Source organism: Suncus etruscus, chromosome 1 (assembly GCF_024139225.1).
Source record: "Suncus etruscus isolate mSunEtr1 chromosome 1, mSunEtr1.pri.cur, whole genome shotgun sequence".
Lineage (NCBI taxonomy): Eukaryota > Metazoa > Chordata > Mammalia > Eulipotyphla > Soricidae > Suncus > Suncus etruscus.
The window spans coordinates 29228754-29249130 of NC_064848.1; the positions used below are offsets into that span (position 1 = coordinate 29228754).

At 35.6% G+C, this 20377-nt stretch overlaps 1 protein-coding gene across 1 annotated transcript in view; it reads left to right on the top strand.

The window, feature by feature from the left end:
• The first annotated feature begins 9815 nt into the window (after positions 1 to 9815).
• The window catches only part of SPAG16 (sperm associated antigen 16), a 1100078-nt gene continuing 1089516 nt past the window's right edge, over positions 9816 to 20377 (top strand). The window contains exons 1-2 of the mRNA XM_049768212.1: positions 9816 to 9942; positions 20315 to 20361. Of these exons, the coding sequence (XP_049624169.1) occupies positions 9816 to 9942; positions 20315 to 20361 (174 nt within the window). The remainder of the gene's footprint in view (positions 9943 to 20314; positions 20362 to 20377) is intronic.

Here is a 20377-nt window from a genome sequence, read left to right on the forward strand (position 1 = left end):
GGATTCTTGTTTAATTTAGTAAAAGGCACATAGTCAATGATTTGTCAAAATTATATATATCTTAAGTAGAGAAATAGTCAAATAAACTTTATTATTCAAATAATAGTAAATCAAAACTAAGAAATCATTAAGCTCAATATGTCATTACTGTATTTTGTTAGGGTTTGAGTTAGGGTTAGTGTTAGTGATAGGATTAGTAATTAGGGTTAGCATTAGTGTTAGGGTTAGCGTTAACTTTAGGATTAGGGTTAGGGTTAGTGGTTAGGGTTAGGGATAGGGTTAAGATACAGTTAGGGTTCTTGTTTGATTAGGTTTAGGGCTAGAGTTAGGTTTTAGGTTTAGGCTTAGTGTTAGAGTTAATATTAGGGTTAGGATTAGATTCGTGTTAGGATTAGATTTACATTTAGAGTGGTTAGGGGTAGACTAGGTTTATTGTTAGAGTTAGGTTTGGGTAAGGGTTAGAAATATGGAAACGGATTCGAATTAGGATTAGGTATAGGCATAGAAGGATTAGGTTAGTGTTAGGATTAAGTTTAGGGTAACAGTTTTAGTATTAGGATTTAGTGTGTTTTCTTAGGATTATGTGTTCTTTATTTTTTATCTCCGTGTTTACAAAATTTTTATACTGGGCTGTCAGTCATAGAATTTACACCACCCTTCACCAGTGTGATCTTCCTACCACCAATATCCCATTTTTTCCTTTTCACCCAACTTCATCTGTCTCTCAGACAGGCATTCTCTTCTCTCCCCCTACTATCATTGTCATGGTAGTTGACATTGTGGTAAGTGCTTTAGCTGCACTCACAGCTCTTTGTTGCAACCTTCATGTCATGAATTGGTACTCCTAGTATTCAGTTATATTATCTCTGGAGATTATTGCTATGCTGTCTTTTATTGTTCTTATATTCTGAAAATTAAGAAGAATATTTATGTCTATCCCTCTTCCTGTGGCTAAATTCACTCAGCATAATAGTCTAACTGTTCATTCATGTACAGGGATATTTTATGACTTCATTTTCCTAATGTTTTCATAGTAATTTATTGTATAAATGTACTACAGCTTCTTTAGCCCCTCATATGTTGTTTTTGGCAAGTAGCAATCTTTTTAGCGAGATTCTGGTTATTTTAAATAGTGTGCGATAAATATAGGGATTGTAGGGGGCATCTTTATTGTGCTTTTGTGTTCCTAGAGTATATTCCTAAGAGTGATACTGTTGGATCATATGGGAGCTCAATTTCCAGCTTTTTGAGAAATATCCATATTGTTTTCCAGAAAAGCTGGACTAGACAGAATTTCTACCACCAGTGAATGATAATTCATTTGTTCCTGCATACCTGCCTGCATTAGTTGTTAATCTTTTTGATGTGTGCCACTCTGTTTGGTATGGGATGTTACCTTATTGTTTTTTTTTTATTTGTATCTTCCTGCTGGCCAGTAATGGAAGCATTTTTTTATGTGCCTTTTGACCATTGCATTTCTTTTTTGAGAAAATTTGTTCATTTCATTTTCCTATTTATTGATGTAGTTAGATATTTTTATTGTTAAGTTCTGTTTACTAACAAATATCTTCTAAAATATCTTGTATATTTTTGGTATTAGCCCCTTATCAGATGGGTTTTGGGTGAATAGTTTATCCCATTCTGTGGGTGGCCTTAGTATTGTAGTCACTGTTTCCTTTGAGGTGCAGAAACTTCTCAATTTAATGTAGTCCCATATGTATATCTGTTTGGCATTTTTGGACAGTGAGTTTCCTCCTTGAAGATACCTTTAGTATCAATGTCATGGAGTGTTTTGCCTATTTTTTCTTCTGTATATCTTATAGTTTTAGGTATTATATAAAGGTCTTTAATAAATGTGATTTGACCTTTGTTCATGGTGGTGACAAATAGAGGTCTGAGTTCACTTTTTATTTTCATGTGCTTAACCAGTTGTCCCAACCCCACTTATTGAAGAGGGAAGCTTTCCTGGCTCCACTTTGCATATTCTGCCCCTATATCAAAAATAAATTGAATTGTCTGGAGTTCATTTTCTAAATATTCAATTCAATTTATTGATCTGAGTCTCTCTATTCCAATACTATGCTGTTTTGATGACTATTGCTTTATAATAAGATGTATCTTGTTTATTTTTAATAATCTTGTTGGGAAAAGTGATGCTTCCCATCTTTTTTCCCTAAGAGTTGCTTTAGCAATTGGTGGGTGTTTATTCTTTCAAAAGTATATCAAGAGTGTTTGATCCACTTTTTAGAAGACTGTCATGGGTATCCTTGGAAGGATTGCATTAAACTTGTACAATGATTTGGGAGAGTATTGCTATTTTAATAATGATGATCCTCTCAACCCATGAGCAGGGTATATGCCTTCATTTCCTTGTATCTTCTTTTAGTAGTGGTTTTTAGTTTTCTTTGTATAGATTCTTCACTTCTTTATTTATGTTGACACTAAGGTATTTGAGTTTCTGTGGTACTATTTTAAATGGGATTATTTTTATGTCTACTTCTCTAATATTATTTCCATATAAGAAAGCCATTGATTTTTGTGTGTTAATTTTGTAGCCTGCTAGTTTGCTACATAAATTTAGTGTTTCTAGAAGCTTATATACTTAGGGTTTTCTAAATATGGTATCATGTCATCTGCAAACAGTGAAAGCTTGACTTTTTTCGTTCCTATCTTGATATGCTTGATATATATTTATTGCCTAATTGCTAAACAATTATTTCCAGTACTATGTTGAATAAAGTGGTAAGAGGGAGTAGCCTTGTCTTTGTATACTATTAGAATTTTATGTTTTCAGTTTTTCCACATTGCCATGAGCTTTTGGTAGATGGCCTTGACTCTATTGAGAGATTTTCCTTCAATTCACATCTTTTTGAGAGTTTTTATCATAAATGGGAGTTGGACCTTATAAAATGATTTCCCTGATTTTATTAATATGATCATATGTTTTTTACTTTTCTTTTTGTTGATATGGTGTAATTTATTGATTGACTTGTGTTTGCTAAACCACCCTTGCATCATCTCAGAGATGGTTTTTTGGGCCCCACCCGTTTGATGCTCAGGGGTTACTTCTGGCTAAGAGCTCAGAAATTGCCCCTGGCTTGGGGAGACCATATGGGACGCTGGGGAATAGAACCGAGGTCCTTCCTTGGCTAGCGCTTGCAAGGCAGACACCTTACCTCTAGCGCCACCTCGCTGGCTCTGGTGTTTGACTTCTTGATGAGACACTGGATCTGGTTTGCTAGGATTTTGTTGAGGATCTTTGCATCTGTGTTTATCAGGGATTTTGGTCTGTAGTTCTCTTTTTTATGGCATCTCTGTTTACTTTTGTTATCAGCATGATGTTAGCTTCTTAAATACTATTTGGGAGTTATTTCTGTTTCTTCATTTTCTTGTAAGAGCCAAAAAAGGGTTGGCAGTAGGTACTCTTAAAAGGTTCAAAAGAATTCACTAGTGAGTCCATCTGGGTCTTGAATTTTGTTTTATGGAAGAGTATTAATTACTATTTTGATTTTCTGAATAGCAATAGGTGTCTTTAGATATGCCAGATCATATTGTTTTAAACTTGAGAGGATATAGGAGTCCAAGATTTTATCCATTTCTTTCAGGTTCTCATGTTTTGTAGCATAGAGTTGCTCAAATTAATTTGATTACTATTTGTATTTCTTTAGTAAATACCCTTTTTAAATTTATATTCAGCTTATTAAGTTTCTCTCTCTCCCTTTCTTTGTCAGTTGTCTAATAGCTTGTCAATTGTTTTATTTATTTTAATCTTTTTGTTTTTTGGGTCACATGGGCAGTGCTCAGGGGTTACTCCTGGCTGTATGCTCAGAAATTGCTCCTGGCAGGCTCGGGGGACCATATGAAATGCCGGCATTCAAACCACCAACCTTCTACATGTAAGGCAAATACCTTACCTCCATACTATCTCTCTGGCCCCCAGAATTCCCTTTTCTTTTTCCTTTGGTTTTTGGGTCACACCAGGCAGCACTCAGGGGTTACTCCTGGCTCTATGCTCAGAAATTGCCCCTGGCAGTCTCGGGGGACCATATGGAATGCCGGCATTCAAACCACTGACTTTCTGCATGCAAGTCATGCCTTATCTCCATGCTATCTCTCCAGCCCCTATCTTGTTTATTTTTTCAGTGAGGCAACTATTGCTTTCTTTGATCTTTTGAATTATTTTTTGAAATTTTAATTAATGTCTGATGTAAGCTTTATTATTTCCTTCAGTCTCCTAGTATTTGTTTAGTTGATCTTTTTTCAATTTCTATAAATTGCACCATTAAATCATTTATATAGTTCCCTTCTTTCTTCCTGATGTGTACTTGCAACATTGTGTGCCTCCTGATGTGTGCTTACATTTTTCCTCTTAATATTGCTTTTTCTGTGCCCCACAATTCAAATAATTCTTGTCTTCATTTTTATTTGTTTCCAGAAATTTTTGTTTTCCTCTTTGATTCTGTCTCTGATCCACTAGCTATTTATTAGTTATTTGTTTAATTTCCAGGTGTTAATTTTTTATCTGTTCTATTTGTGATTAACTTCTAATTTTAGTGCATGATGACCTAAAATTAGTTCTGACAATTTTTAACCTCTTTATTTCATGGAGGCATGTGTATTACCCAGCATGTGGTCTGTCTTGAAGAATGGCCCATGCACATTTGAAAAGAAAGTGTACCCAGTTTTCTGGGGAAGAAAAGCCATGTTTATATATATATATATATATATATATATATATATATATATATATATATATATATGTATATATATATATATATGTATATATATGTATATATATGTTTTTGTATATGTATATATATATATAAACCCATTATTTTCCATTTCTTACTTGATAGCTTGTATATTTTTTTTATTGAGTTTTAGCTTGTTTGACCTATCAAGGCATGACAGGGCATTATTGAAGACTCCTACTGTTATTTTTTTGCTATTCATTTCTTTTTTTAGATTTACTAGCAACTGTCTTAAATATTTTGCTGGTCCTTCATTGGGTGCATATATGTGATTTTTTTTCATGATACACATATTCTTTGATTATCAAGAAGTGTCCTTCTCTGTCCTTTATTGCCTTTTAAAGTCTAAAGTCTGTGTCATCTAATTTAAGTATGGCTATATCAGCCTTTTTAGATGAGTTGTTTGCTTGATTGATTGTTATCCAACCTTTGCCTTTGAGTCTACATTTGATCTGTCTATTTAAATGTGTTTCTTGGAGGTAGAACAAAGTTAAATTCAACATTTTTATCCATTTTGCACTCTGTGTCTCTTAACTGGTGCATTTTGTCCATTAACATTGAGAAAGATTATTGTCATGGGATTAATGTCATCTTTTGTATGAAGTTGGTGTATTTATTGGTCTGCATTACCTTAAAGTAGACCTCTCAGTTAATCTTTTATGGCTAATTTTGAATCTGTAAAGTTCCTTAACTGTTGTTTATCAATGAAGCTGTCTAACTTTCCTTCAATCCTAAATGTAAGTCTGAGTAGATGAAAATCTTGGTGAAGTATTCATTTCATTGAGTTTTGTCACTATTCTCAAAACTGAATTTAGGCTTTTAGGTTTGCTTATGAGAAAAACTGCTCTAAGGATCTCCTTTGTACATAATTTCCTTTTTTGACCTTGATGCCTTGATTGCATGCACTCTTTAGCTCTTGTAATTTTTTGGCAAAAATGTCTCTATCTGTTGATTTTTTATATATTCTTTATTTCTGGGCCTATTGACTACAATGATTCTTGTGTTGTTTCTATTGAGTTTCTCACAGGCTTTCTATTTTCATATGTTTATTTTCTTTGAAGAATGTTTTCCATTGTGCGATCATTTGTTTTAAACATCTTTGTGAGCCTCTTCTGTTGTAGTTGTTATTAGTTTCATCTTCTGATTTTTGTCTTCAGCATCTCTTACTCTGTTGGTGAGGCTTAACAGAGAGCTTCTTATTTAGACTACCAAATGTTTTATCCAATATATTTTGGTTGTTTTTTCTTTTTCTATTTTCATGTCTTCTTGATTATTATCTGTGATTTGTATGGTTCAATCTTTGAGTTCCTTTAGCATCATTCAAATTTTCACTCAAAAGTCTATCAGAGAGGCTATATAGGTGCCTAGTATTTGTGGGGTCTTCAGGTCCATCATTTTCATTCTTTAAGCATAATGTTTTCTCATAGTTTCCTTTGATGTGTGTTTTTTCCTACATGTTGTGTGGTGTACATTGAATATCATATAAGTGCAGCAGTGGGACAAATCAGAGTAACTGTACTTCTTTGTTTTTGTGTCTCTGGGTTGGTGATGACTTAACCACTATTTTTTAAACAGACAAGTAGACATTATGTATAATGTTATTATACAGTATACATTAGACAGACATTGAGGTGGTCAACACATACACTCATGCACACTCATAGACAAACACTGAGGATTGATCCCTGGGTTACAGTTGAAAAAGTTGACCCAGGTGAAATGGGATAGAACATTTAAAAATATAATGCCTCCAAGAAAGATATAAAGATTTTCCTTTTTCTAGGCCAGTCATAATTGGTGAGAATAAACTTTACTGAAGAAAGGCTGGGTAAGTTGAGTTGAGGTTTTTTTAATCTCCCCTACTGCTTTGAAGAGTTGATCTCTCTCTTGTTTTTCATTTGGATTACTAAATGTCTTGGTGTTGTTCTCTTAGGGTCTATTTAGTTTGACACTCTTTTTACCTCTTGGATTTGTAGAGATAATTCTTTCCCAAGGGTGGGGAAGTTCTCTATTATTTCTCTTGCTACATGTTCTTCCCCTTTCCCATTTTCTTCCTCTTCTGAAATTCCCATAGTTAAAAGATTATATTCACTTGTCTTTGTTCATTAAGTACCTTACATTTTCTTCCAAGGTTTTGGCTCTCCTTTCTATTTGACTTCTTCATCCTAGCTGGCTTGAAATTTTTCTTCAAGAAATCCATACAACTGGAACTTAAAAATGCATATTAGCAAGCAATAGTAGAATTACACAGGTGGAGAATCACATTAAACCACATAACAACATGTTTGCTAATTCCATATTAGGCAATTTAACTACTTACCCATTGTGTAGTGGGATCTTTCTTCGTGTGCTGAGTCCCTTTTCCTTCTTGCTCGCTTCCTCCTTTTACTTTATATAAACTATGAGTCTGCTCAAAAAAGGTTGAAACTGCTCTGACCAAACCCCAGCCGTGTCTGAGTATTTGTTGGCACTATGGGAAACTTCTCTCCTCCCCTCAACCCTTCACAGAACTCTTGATTTTGAAGGTAGTGTGCCAAGTAGGTTTCTGCTCTTTCCGGTTGATCAGTGACAGCTGAAAGTCCTGCTCTGTCTGTTAATGGACCGCAGGAAGATCCCTATATGAAGCTATCCTTGAATACATTAGTTATAAATGTGAGGTTTTATACATTTAATGGGAAAGTAACATGGCAATAACTATTAAAATATAACAAATGTATCCTTCAGCTGAGTTCTATGATTTCACAGAATCTACATACTATAAATCAAAACACCATTAAGTTAAATGCAGATTGATTTTATTGCAATATCACTTCTACTTGCATTATATGATAGACCAATACAAAAATACTAAGTGTAGCCATTAAAAATCTAAAAAAAATAATAAAAGAAATACAAATGGTTAAAAGGCACATGAAAAAATGCTCCACATCACTAATCATCAGGGAGATGCAAATCAAAACAACTATGAGGTACTATCTCATGCCACAGAGATTGGCACACACCAGAAAGAATGAGAACAAGCAGTGCTGGCGGGGATGTGGAGAGAAAGGAACTCTTATTCACTGCTGGTGGGAGTGCTGTCTGGTCCAACCTTTGTGGAAAGTGATATGGAGATTTCTCCAAAAGCTGGAAGTTGAGCTCTCGTATGATTCAGCTATACCACTCCTAGAGATATATCCTAGGAACACAAAAATACAATACAAAAATCCCTTTCTCACACCTATATTTATTGCAGAACTGTTTACAATAGCCAGACTCTGGAAACAGCCTAGATGCCCCTCAGATGAATGTTTAAAGAAACTATGGTACATATATACAATGGAATATTATGCAGCCATCAGAAGAGATGAAGTCATGAAATTTTCCTATACATGGATGTATATGGAATCTATTATGCTGAGTCAAATAAGTCAGAGGAGAGAGATAAACACAGAATGGTCTCACTCATCTATGGGTCTTGAGAAAAATGAAAAACAGTTGTGTAATGATTCTCAAAGACAAAATAGAGAAGGACTAGAAGGTCCAGCTCCTGACATGAAACTTACCACAGGGTTCCTTTAGTGCAGTCACAGAAATAATTATACTGAGAATTATTATAACAAAATGTGACTGAATGAGAGAAGTAGAAAGCCTGTCTAGAGTACAGGCCTGTGTGGGTTGGGAAGGAAGGACACTTAGGATATTGGTCATGGGAATGTTGCACTGGTGAAGGATTTATATATATGCATGTATATATATATATATATTAAAAAATTAAACAAAAAGAAAAGAAAAGCTAAGGCCCCCCAATTTTTACCACAGGCTGTGTTCTTTACACTGACTGTATAGAAAGAGGAAGTACAGTATGAATTGGGGGACAAAAAATATATAAGTTTTGGGGTTGGAGCTTAAGTGTAGGCATACAGCTTGTATGCAATCAAGTTTGGTTTGGTCCCAGGCATATGTTGACCAAACATTGTTGGCTGTAGCTCAGAAGGTGCCAGAACACTTCTGTGTGTTCCTGGAAGTTCCTGAAAACCCACCAACATTTATTAATGGGTATTCTCTAGGAACCCCAGGTCCAGACCAGATTCATATTCTTGAGACCTCAGATTAAACTACTAGCATAGTTGGCTAAGAATCATTGGATTCCAGACACCTTGAGTATTGCTTGAGACAATTCTGTCTGCTCTTTGGTTAGCCTTGGATCCGTGCTCAAATGCACTTTCAGTGCTTGGTGCACCATAGGTAGTGCCAGGCTAGAACAAATGGGCTACAAGGTAAGCACTTTAATCTTTGTGCTTTCTCTGACTCCATGACTCTTTAAAATAAGGACATGATTATAATTTTTAAAGTGATTACATTTTCCATTTTCGGAGACTATATGATTTTTGCAAAGTGTGTATGTAACTCAGCTCAATATATCTCGTGTGTGTGTGTGTGTGTGTGTGTGTGTGTGTGTGTGTGTGTGTGTGTAGGGAGAGGGAGAGAGAAGAGAGGAGAGAGGAGAGAGTACGAGATAGTCAGGAGAGGAGAGAAGAGAAAGAGGAGAGGAGAGAGAAGAGGGAGGTGAGGGGAAGATGAGAGGAAAGAGGAGAGGAGAAAGAGAAAAGAGGAGAGAAAGAGGAGAGAAGAGGAAAGAGAGGAGGAGAGAAAAGGAGAGAAGAGAGGACAGGAGAAAGAGGAAAGAGGAAAGGAGAGAGGAGAGACAGACAGACAGACAGACTTGAGACTTTAGGGTAGAAAATTGAACTGCGAAAGAAACTTCTTTCTCACTTCATTTTCAACAAACGGAAGAAAACAAAGCCTCATCGGCAAAAACAAAGCAACTTAACTGAAGCCAATTTCTTGCTTGTCATCCACCCACCCCAAGATCCGCTGCCCCTGGAGTCTAGGGTGCGGAAACAATGCCGTCACCCTGGTAACCTGGGAGGGCGCTGTGTCCTGACCACCTGCAGAGAAGCGGGCAGGGGCCAAAGGCACCCCAAGCTCTCGCGAGAGCCAAGTGATCAAGTGGCTTCAGCGTCCTCGCGGTTGCCTTAGGGACGCGGTGGGCCTCTAGGGGCCCGGACCCCGCTTGGGAGGATGGCTGCTCAGCAGGGGCTGCGCTCTACGGACCTGCGGGTCCTGGAAGACGCGCTGGGCATTGGTCTCACGACGTCCGGGGACACGGTGGACTCGCTCTCCGCCGACGGAGCCTATTATCTGGAGCGTATCCTTCCGTCCCGCCGCTGCGTGTCTGGATCCTGAATTTGGGGACTTTCCAAGTTTCCTCTTTCTATTGGGAGACCCTCGGCTGCCTAGCAGCTTACAGGGTTTCTTTTGGTAGTATCAATTATATTCCTTATTTGGCTTTTTAACCCCCCCTTTTTTTTTAAATATCTCATGAATCTTTGGAGGGGAAGTTTCCTGTTCAAGTGACCTGGCAAAGAAATTTCATCCTCTGAGCAATATTTTTTTAAATTTACACAATCAACCTCCAAGTCTTCAGAAAATTTCAGAATTAGTGCAGAAGGGAAAAAGTGCTTTGGGGTTTGGGGGCTTTTATTCTGTTCAGAATAAGCTAACTAGAGATTCTCAAACTCCCTCATGGTACTTACTTGAGTCACCTGGAGAGCTTTTGACATTCCTCAGGTCAGGCCATGTCAGGTTTATTTTATAGATAAATTATATCCAGTAATATTTCACTTTTAGAATCAGAAAAATATACATCAAGCAAGACCTTATCTATCTTGAGTAAGATTATTTTTTACCCTTGAGAATGAATTTGGCATATTACTGTGCATTAAAAGACTCCTGAAATGTAGTTCTATGATTAATATTGGAAGAATATAAGCCCTTTAACAAATATTGTTGGGAAGTTAATGGTGGGACTGCAGTATAGTGCAACTTTCAGTTGGAAAATTGGTTTATCTTAAAATATGATCAATAGAAATTGGAATAAAGAAGGCTAAAGGGATTTGGAGGGAAGAGACCATGGGATCACAGTGTCAGCATCTTGACACACTGGTGAAGGGATTGATGTGGCAACTCTACTACTATAAAACAATTTCATTACAATTCTACACTCATACATGAAAGAAAAAGAAAACCAGTTTATTTAGTTTGCAAGGATATCACTGAGTCGCTTCTGTAAAATGTAGAGCTACTTGAAGAAAAGTAAAATTCTGTCTTGGAAAAAGTTCTCCTAGTAATGCATTTTTAATGATAACTTTTCAAGATAGTATTAAGTTTGTGACTGATCTCTATCCCATCTCTGACTACTATTTTGTTTATTCAACTAAAAGATATTAGGGTATAACAACTAAATATTTATTTTAATTTCTCTATATCTTATTTATTAATTAATTTCTTTATTTATTGGTTTTTGGGCCACACCTAGTTATCTTAAACCATAAGGTTTATGCTCAGGGATCACTCCTGCCAGGCTTTGGGAACCATATGTGTTGCCTAGAATTTAACCCAGTTTGGTCTAGTGCAAGCCAAGTTCCCCACCCATTGTACTATTGCTCTGGCTTTTAAATTTTACCACATTTAATGTTCAGGTAAGAGGTTTAGTCATGGGAGAGTCTTTAACTCCTTGTTAAAATGAAGTTTGAGGATTACTTTAGAATGGCAATTATTCCTGTATCCCTGGGCACTCTTAGCATGCATAATTAAGAGTTGACTGTACAATGTTATTTGACATTGTTTCTTAAGGCAATTATAATAGTTGCTGAAGTGAGACTTTCTTAGGTTTAAAATCTTTAGCAGTCAGGTAATTTAATTGAGCTATTGCAGTAGATAAATAAAAGTTTTAATATGCTCATGAATCAAAAATGTGATGTTCTTTATTTTTCACTGTACTTAATCACGTCTAATCAACTGCATTGGGCCTAGGTTTCCCTTAATTATGACTAAGCAAATGCTATTAGAATACTAGACAATAAGCTATCAATAGTGAGCAAGACTTTAAATGAGGTTGATTGCATTTTCTAGGGCTGTGGGGGTAGGTCAAACCCCTTGTTGATGGTCTCCAAGTCAAAGAATGATTCCCAAAAAGATAAATTGAATCCCATCCTTCCGTCCCCCCTTTTGGGGGAGACTTTGATAATAATGTCCGGAGTAAATAATCAACGAATGCAAAAGAATAGGGGACCAAAGGTTCAGCAAAGAAAGTCTTTTGTCAGTTGCAGCCAGCTCCAAAAGGCAAACCGAACCAGCAGTCAGTTCTGGCAAAAGACCTCCCTATGCCTCCCCAACAAGCTTTTTATTTCATTCCTTAATCACCCCCACCTGGAAGATCCAGGTGGGATGACAGGCAAAAACAATATTACAACAATTACTCAACATAGGGCCTACTTTTTTTTTCTTTTTTTTTGGTTGTTTGGTCACACCCTCACAGTGACACTCAGGGGTTACTCCTGGCTATGTGCTCAGAAATCACTCCTGAGTGGTAGCGCAAGTAATAAGGAGTCTGCTTAGCCCGCGATAGCATAGGACTGACCATGGTTTGATCCCCTAGCATCCCACATGGTCCCCCAAGCCAGGAACAATTTCTGCATGCATAGCCAGGAGTAACCCCTGACCATCACTGGGCATGGCCCAAAAACCAAAAAAGAAAATACAAAAAGAAAAACGCTCCTGATTTGGGCGACCATATGGGACACTGAGGGATCTAACCAAGGTCTGTTCTAGGCTACCATGCACAAGGCAGACAGATGCCTTAAATGCTTGTGCTACTGCTCTAGCCCCTAACTTCTTAAACTGTGTGTTGTGACCCCACAATTAATCACAGTATTGAATATGTGAAAACAATTGACAATAGTAAGATATTTATGAATAAAGAATAACTAGAAAATAATTTAGAATCAAGTGTTTAATGATGCATTTTTGTTAATGCTCATTTGTGTTGTATTTCTCTGAACAAAAGGGGTCATGCATAGAAAATTTTAAGTAACCCTGTTTTTTCTAGGAGATGACCCTGTTTTATGCTCTTAAACCTTTCAAGCATAAAGGACATGCACAGACAACAGTGGCCCAACCAAAAATAAAATCAGAATCCAACATAAAGGCAAGAATAGCCTAATAAAGACTCCATGTTCCTCATTTCTTAAAAAAAAGATTGATTTTCTGTGTTCTACAATAAATAATAATGATTTGCTGACCACATAATTTCAACACTAGTTTAAGCATTTTCCTTTCCAGGGACTCTAACTTCCTGCACTCTGAAATCCCACTCCTCCAACTCAGTGTGTGGATTACTTCTCTCATTGTCTTTGCATCTTTTCAGTTTCCTTGCTTTGTATCTTTAAGTCTCACATAAATAGGAGATGATTCTCTATCATTTTTCTTTTGACGACTTAACTCAGCATGATATACTTTATTTCCATTCATGTTTCTGCAAATTGCATAACTTTGTTCTTTCTACAAAAGTATGAAAATCTATCTAAAATAAAAGATAACTTTGGTAGACATAGCAATACCACTTATTGGCATCTAATCTCTCCCCAAATAACATAAATTCAGTAGAATATTTACACACCACTTTGTGAAATAGCTGAGATATGGAAATAATCCAAATATCCATATTTTTATGATAGTTTTTATTCAGGAAAATTAATTCATACATTATAACCACCTACATATTGAAATGTGTTGACTGTTTCTATTCAGAAGAACATAGCATCTTTGATATTATGTTTTGAACTTCTGAATTGGTTGAGATGACATAATTGACATAGTTTTTATCTTACTGAAATTTTGTCAGAAATCTACAAAAACTAGTTATAGACTATAATATCTCTTATGGAAAATACTTTGTAAGAAAGGTATTTGCTGATTTGTAAACTATCAAGTCTAGATTTTAAAAAAGCACTTTCAAATTTTATAAAGAATATTGACTGACACTTGTGATAGATTCTCTCAGAAATCAAAGCAACCTGAGATAATTTTCTTTTGTAGTGCTCAGTGAGTGGCTTCCTGTTCATGTTTGACTGAGGACTGGTGGGAATGAATAGCTCAATTCCAAGGGGAGATGCAGGCTGGAATAAATTACATGGAAAAAGTTTAGTGGCTTTATTGATTCTATTACTCTCATTTTAACTAAGACTTTGTTCAAAGAAGTATAATGGGAGACAAGGAAAGCCTCCAGGAAAGTGGAGGCTCAGAGTACTGATTATGTTATGCATCCTATTTGGCAATAATTTTCTGCCTTTCTATATTTTGACTATTATTTCATTTCTCTAAGACATTTTGATTCCAAGAATTTAACTGCTTATATCTTCACTTGAAGGTCTTTGTCCACAGAAAAGGCCTCTTCAACCTTCAACAGTAGAGTTAAGGGTTATACGTTTAAGCCAATTCTTTGAACCTAATCAACTCTAGATGTTGTCCCAATGTCAACTATTACAGGAAATGCAAAATTAAGGATTCCAAACCCTATGTATGATCTTCAATCATATCTAAGATGCATGCTTGTTTAAAGCAACATCTTTGTCCCAGTTTTTCAGTGTAATAGCAATGTTCACCTAATTATAATTAAAAAGAGAAATGTTGTCATGTTGTATTTGTAACAAGGGACATATTGTTAAAGCAAGAATGGTGTTTTACAAGTGTGGAAGTCATAGAATATTTGAAGGAAAAAATATGTTCTGTGTCTTCTATTCCAGTGCTCTTAAAATTTTTCCACTTGGAAAAGTTTTAGCCAATTTTTTATGTGATGCTGGGTATACATGCTTATAAAACAAGCATAGAAATTAAGTATTTACTAATCATATGTCATCAATTTATTTTAAGAACACCCCACACTAGGTTGTGGCACAGTGTTCACTGTTTAATTGCAAGGTTGTGATCTAGAGGTTTATGAGCACTGGCCAGTATATCACTGTGGATACATAGATATATGTAAAGCAGATTGAAACCTACTGGTCTACTATAGTAACTATTAACTGTTGGTCTGTGAACCAGTGCTCAGGCAGGTGCTGATCCTCAGATTTTAAAAAAATGTTGAAAACCAATGCACTAATGCTATGGTTCTTGAAGCTGAGCACATTCAAGTTAACTGGATAGTCATTAAAAATAATGAAACCTGGGTTCTACTCTCAGAGATTATTTGTCATGGCTGTGCTCTGCCTTGACTCCATGTTATTAGGCATGTTGAAATGGCATGTTGAAATGACATGCTATTAGGCATGTTGAAATTAAAAAATTTCAAATTAGGTAATTCAAATAAAAAGGGACATTGGAAAATGTCTGCTCTATTATGACACAATCTAATGGGCATGTGATCCACCTAGGGATCTTAAATAAATATTGCAATTCAAAAAGACCAGGTCAATGCTGAGATTATTGCTAACAAGCACACAGCTGCTGCTGGTCTGTTGGCTATAATTGGAGCAGCAAGATAGCCCAAAATTTCTAAACCTCAAACTTTTATGTTTTTAGATAGAGGTACAATGTCAAGAACTTCAGTCTATTAATATCCTGGCTTAAAAATGGGAGAATTGTACATTACTATGAGAAAGCATGTGACTTACATGATGAAAGGATTATTTTACAGCATCTGAGGTAGAAGGTGTGCCTAGCTATCTAGGCAGAGATGGTCAATAAATTTTTACTCTTGGCAATTCTGTTGAATTGTTAATAGCAGCCTGGCATGTGTTACTAACAAGAATTCTGGGATCTCATGAAGATTTGGTGGTAACTGCTGAAGGAAACAAACAACAATAAGGAAAGTGGAAGCAAATGTGTCAGTAATTTGCTATCTTTGGTCTGTTCTATTAAGTTTTAACTTCCTTTATTTCAGATGGCATTGTTAAGAAAGAATATGACTGTGATGCTTGCCATTTAACTGTACTTTTATTTTTTAATTAAGTAAATAAAGTTTTGGTAATGGAGGATTCAGGCTAGATTTAAGATTGCTTCTGGGAATAATTTTGTCCTACAGTGATGGCAAAGATTACAAAGTAATTCCTGTCTATAGTAACTTTGGGAAATCATGTGAAATATAATTAGCTATATGTTTCATTTCAGTTCTTTATTAAGAACTCTGCTTCTGGAGTGATAACTACCTACACATGCAGTCATGGAAGAAACCAGTGTATGAATTTTTTTTTGTGTTGTTCATGTATGGAAATCTTTTTTTGTTTTCTGGTTATTGTCCATTCACAAAAATGTTTGTGAACCTATTACCATTAGCTCTGCTTCATTTGGCTGCCTAAATGAGTCTTTGAGGCTTCTTGGTCTTATATACTTTGTAGTTCTATGTTGGATTGAAGGTATCAGTTTTATTGTGCATGTCTTTTGGCCTCTTTTCTAGTAGGGTCAACAAGGTGAGACTATCTAGTGCAAAAGCTAACATTAAGTTCTTCTGTTATACCAGGCATATAATCCTGGCTATGTAAAATCGCAAATATTATTATATTTCTTCCAGAACAAGTAGAGATCTGGAGAAGTGGGGCTCTTGATCTGAGTCTAAGTTGAGACTCTTGGAAGAGTCCTGGAAGTGTCCTGGAAGTGTGTCATGCTTTTCATCTATGTCAGCTAGCCAGTGAGAAAGGGAAACCCCAGACAGAACCCTGGATAGGCACAAACTAGAAACCCAGCACTGCATGAGGTGTCAAATCAGTCTCAAGCATACAGAGAAGTCAGAATAGAAAGGAATAGATAGAAAAGAAAATTGAATTTTGGAATGGAAGTTTAATGATCTTTGAAGGAGTACTAGGTTGATGAGAAGGAAGTTTTAAAAGAGTTTGGAGTCACCTTGACATTAATGCCTTTTAAGCCAGAAAAATTGATACTACAAAAATAACTACCAGTATGGAATGTATGGAAAATTCTGAGTTATTTAAATGACCTGATTTAGTTCTTTTTAATATTACACTCATAATTTGGAAAACATAGGTGAGAGTTTGTTACTCTAGGGTTTTTAGAAAAGTTTTTAAATTTTATCGGATAATGGCAAAAATAAATGTACTAGAAATTTGGTGATACTTGTGTTTAAAAACTCATTTTGCTTTTCAAAGTTCATTAATTTAGAGGTAAATCTCTAAACTTTTTTGACAGAATTTCCTCCTTTCTTTACATAAAGGATGATATCTCTGCCATCCAATCTCACAGAATTTTGAGAATATGTAAGATTATGATCTGTGTGACAATACATTTTAAAATTCATAAATTGTTATTTTCCTCTTAATATTTTTATTGTGGAGAGAGTATATTACAGATGATAAGAGTACATTTACTTAAAAATTTACTAGATTCTTGGTGTTGGCAAGATAGTACAGCAGGTAAGATGGCTTTGCATGTGGCTGGCCAAGATGCTTTTCCTAACATTTTATATGGTTCCCTGAGCACACCAGATTCATTCATCAGTGGAAAGCTAGAAATAACCCTTGAGCAACAGTGTGAGTATGCCCCCCACCATGATACTATATTTTTTGTGCCTTCAAAGTGGTAGGATACATGCTGTAGATTTAATCCCCAACACCATCTGGTTCTCTCAGCAACAACAGGCCATTAGATCTGAGCAGCACTTTATTGCTGGTTGGGGCACTGAAACTTCAGCCCGGATCTACCTGTTGCATATAGTTGGGCTGCAGTTTTCTGGGGTTGGCTGCCGATCCTCAAGAACTGGTTGGAGTACTACTATTAAAAACATAAAAGGTGGTACCTAGAACACTGTCTAAGCACACCACTTTTATTTTTCTTTACATAATTTTTAGTTGGCATATTTACTTATTTCATAGCTGTAAAATATGTTTCTTTTTCTACAATTATGTTATCTGCTTGGCTTATTTATGATTTTAAAGTCTATCTAGGTATTCACCTAGATAAATTTATTTATAAATTTATTTCTTTGAGAAACTTATTGTTTTCTAAGAAGTGAGAGGGATGACATTGTTTTTCTGGAAACTTAAAGACAAGTGACTGCTTACAAAATCTGCCTCGAGTGGCTGTTTTAAAGAAAGAAGAGAGGGGCCAGAGAGATTGCATGGAGGTAAAACATTTGCCTTGTATGCAGAAGGTCGGTGGTTCGAATCCCGGCATCTCATATGGTCCTCTAAGCCTGCCAGGAGCTATTTCTGAGTATAGAACCAGGAGTAACCTCTGAGTGCTGCCGGGTGTGGACCACCCCCCCCAAAAAAAAAATAAAAAAAATAAAGAAAGAGCAGAGTTTTCTATAAAAATGAGGTGACTTCTTATAGCCAAACTCCATGAAGTTTTGTTTTCTTAGTGAAGATATGACAGTAAAAGAGGAAGAGTTAGACTATTTTTCTGCACTTATTTTAGAATATGAGGTTTAAGACCTTGACAAAGTTATGAGATTTCTTTAGCTGCACTCTTCCCTTTGTTTTTAGAGCAGGGAAAATATCAAGAGCTTGTTTATCCTTTACTTTTTATTAGTAAGACTTTAAACTCTTTAAATGTTAACTCTCTTAATATTTTTGAAACTCTATTAGCTAGTCTAGTAAGTAGCTTTCAAAATGATGGTCGCTGATCTCCAGTTGCTACTCAATTGTATATTTCTTTCACATATTTCAAGGGAATAAACTGTGCGATTCATAGGTGATTGAATAAATGATGATGTGACTTCTGAGACCTTGAATAAAAGATGCTATAGTGGGGCCAGAGAGATAGCATAGTGAGTAGAATGTTTGCCTTGTATGAGGTTGACCTAGGTTTGATCCCAGGCATCCTATATGATTCCCTGAGCCTTCCAGGAGTGAATGCAGAGCCAGGAGTAATTCCTGAGCACCACTACGTGGTGTCCAAAACCCAAATAAATAAGTAAATAATTTAAAAAAAAGATGCTGGTGCTATGGTTTCCACTGTGACTCCAAACATTATACTCTTCCAACTAAATTCCAATTGAATTTTGATAAGTTTGTTAATATTGCTATTTAAAAATTCAGATATTTTAAAACTTAAAAGTGAGGTTCTAATATGAGAAATTGCTTAAAATTTGGAGTGACTTTATAATCAAACTTTGAATCATTGTTGGGAGTATTTTGTGTTGGTTGTAAATGAAAAGCTGAAATGCTTTACCTACTTTCTAGAAGCCTGATGATTTTTAAGGATGTTGAAAAGTTCATTCATAATAGATTACTACTTATATTAGTAACTATATATACATATATAGATGAGTTTAAGATTATGGTTATAGGGTTGTTAAATCCATTCTTAATCATTTTGAGCATAAATTATTTTTATTATTAGGAAATGTCCAAGTCAGTAAAATATAGGCCTATTGATAAGCATCTGGTTTCTGAGGATTGGGCATAACTAAACTTGCTTAAACTTTTCCCCAGTGATGAGAGCAGTGAAGAGTTAGTGCTCATGATGGAGCAGCACAATAATTCTTTTCCTGTATTTTAGAGATTTAATATGGTATGAAGGACTATTGACAAATATGTAAAATGTTAACTCAAACCCATGTATGGAGTAGTGGGTGATTACAGTGAAACCTGAACTTCCAAGACTGATTTTCCACTCTATGTCCTACATATGTAAAGTTGCCTTTCAGTCAGATCTACTAAAATGGAGTAATAATATATCCAGCCTTGTGCCTTATTTATTTATTTTTTTTGTGAGGGGTGGTGAGGGTTTGGTGACATGCTATGCTTGAGGGAACATATTCAGTGCTGGGGTTCCAACCTAGTTTTGCTGCATACAAGGTGAGAATTATATTTGTTGTACTATTTCTCTGGCCTGATCATTATGAATTACTTTATTGTTATTGCTACCGTTTATATTTTCTTAAAACTGATTCTATCTTTTATGATAAGATAATTGACTTTTTAAATTGTGATATCTAAGGAAAGTGAGATTAGCAAACTTACATTGATCAAAACACTGAAATTTGTATTTTAGTCATATTTAAAATTTGCATGGTTTTGTTCATTATAAGTAGTATGGAAATATTGTTTTAAAAATGTAGCGGTGTTAGGAGCGGTGGCTCAAGCAGTAAGGCATCTGCTTTGCCCAGGCTAGCCTAGGAGGGACCGTGGTTTGGTCCCCCTGGCACCCCATATGGTCCCCAAGCCAGGAGTGATTTCTGAAAGCTTAGCCAGGAGTTACCCCAATCGTTACAGGGTGTGACTCTCCAAAACAAAACAAATAAACAAACAAAACAAAAACCAAAAAAATGTAGTGTTGGGACCAGAGGAATGTATAGCAGGCAAAGTGCTTGCCATGTAAACAGATTACCTAGGTTTGATCTGGCATGGATAGTTACTGAGGCTGTCAGGTGTGATTCCTAGTGACTCAAGGATCAAACCTGAGATAGACAGGTGTGGCCCAAAACCCAAATGACAAACTGACTATTGTAGTTTTCTTATTCATCATTTTTCAGTCTTCTTATTTGTATTATATGATACTGTGGTCATCTTAAAAATTTAGAATTATTTATAAATAATTAACTTAATATGACAGTAATAAATTAATTTTAAAGTTTGGTTTGAGCCCAGATTTTATATATATATATATATATATATATATTTATCAACTTGGTGAGTTGATTACTGCACTTTAATATTAAATAAAAGTTAAATCAATCATTTTATTCTATATATAGCAAGGTTATACCTTGACAAGATATTCAGAGGTAACCATAACTGAAACATCTGAAGATGACTATGAATATGAAGAGGTAATTTGTTATTTAG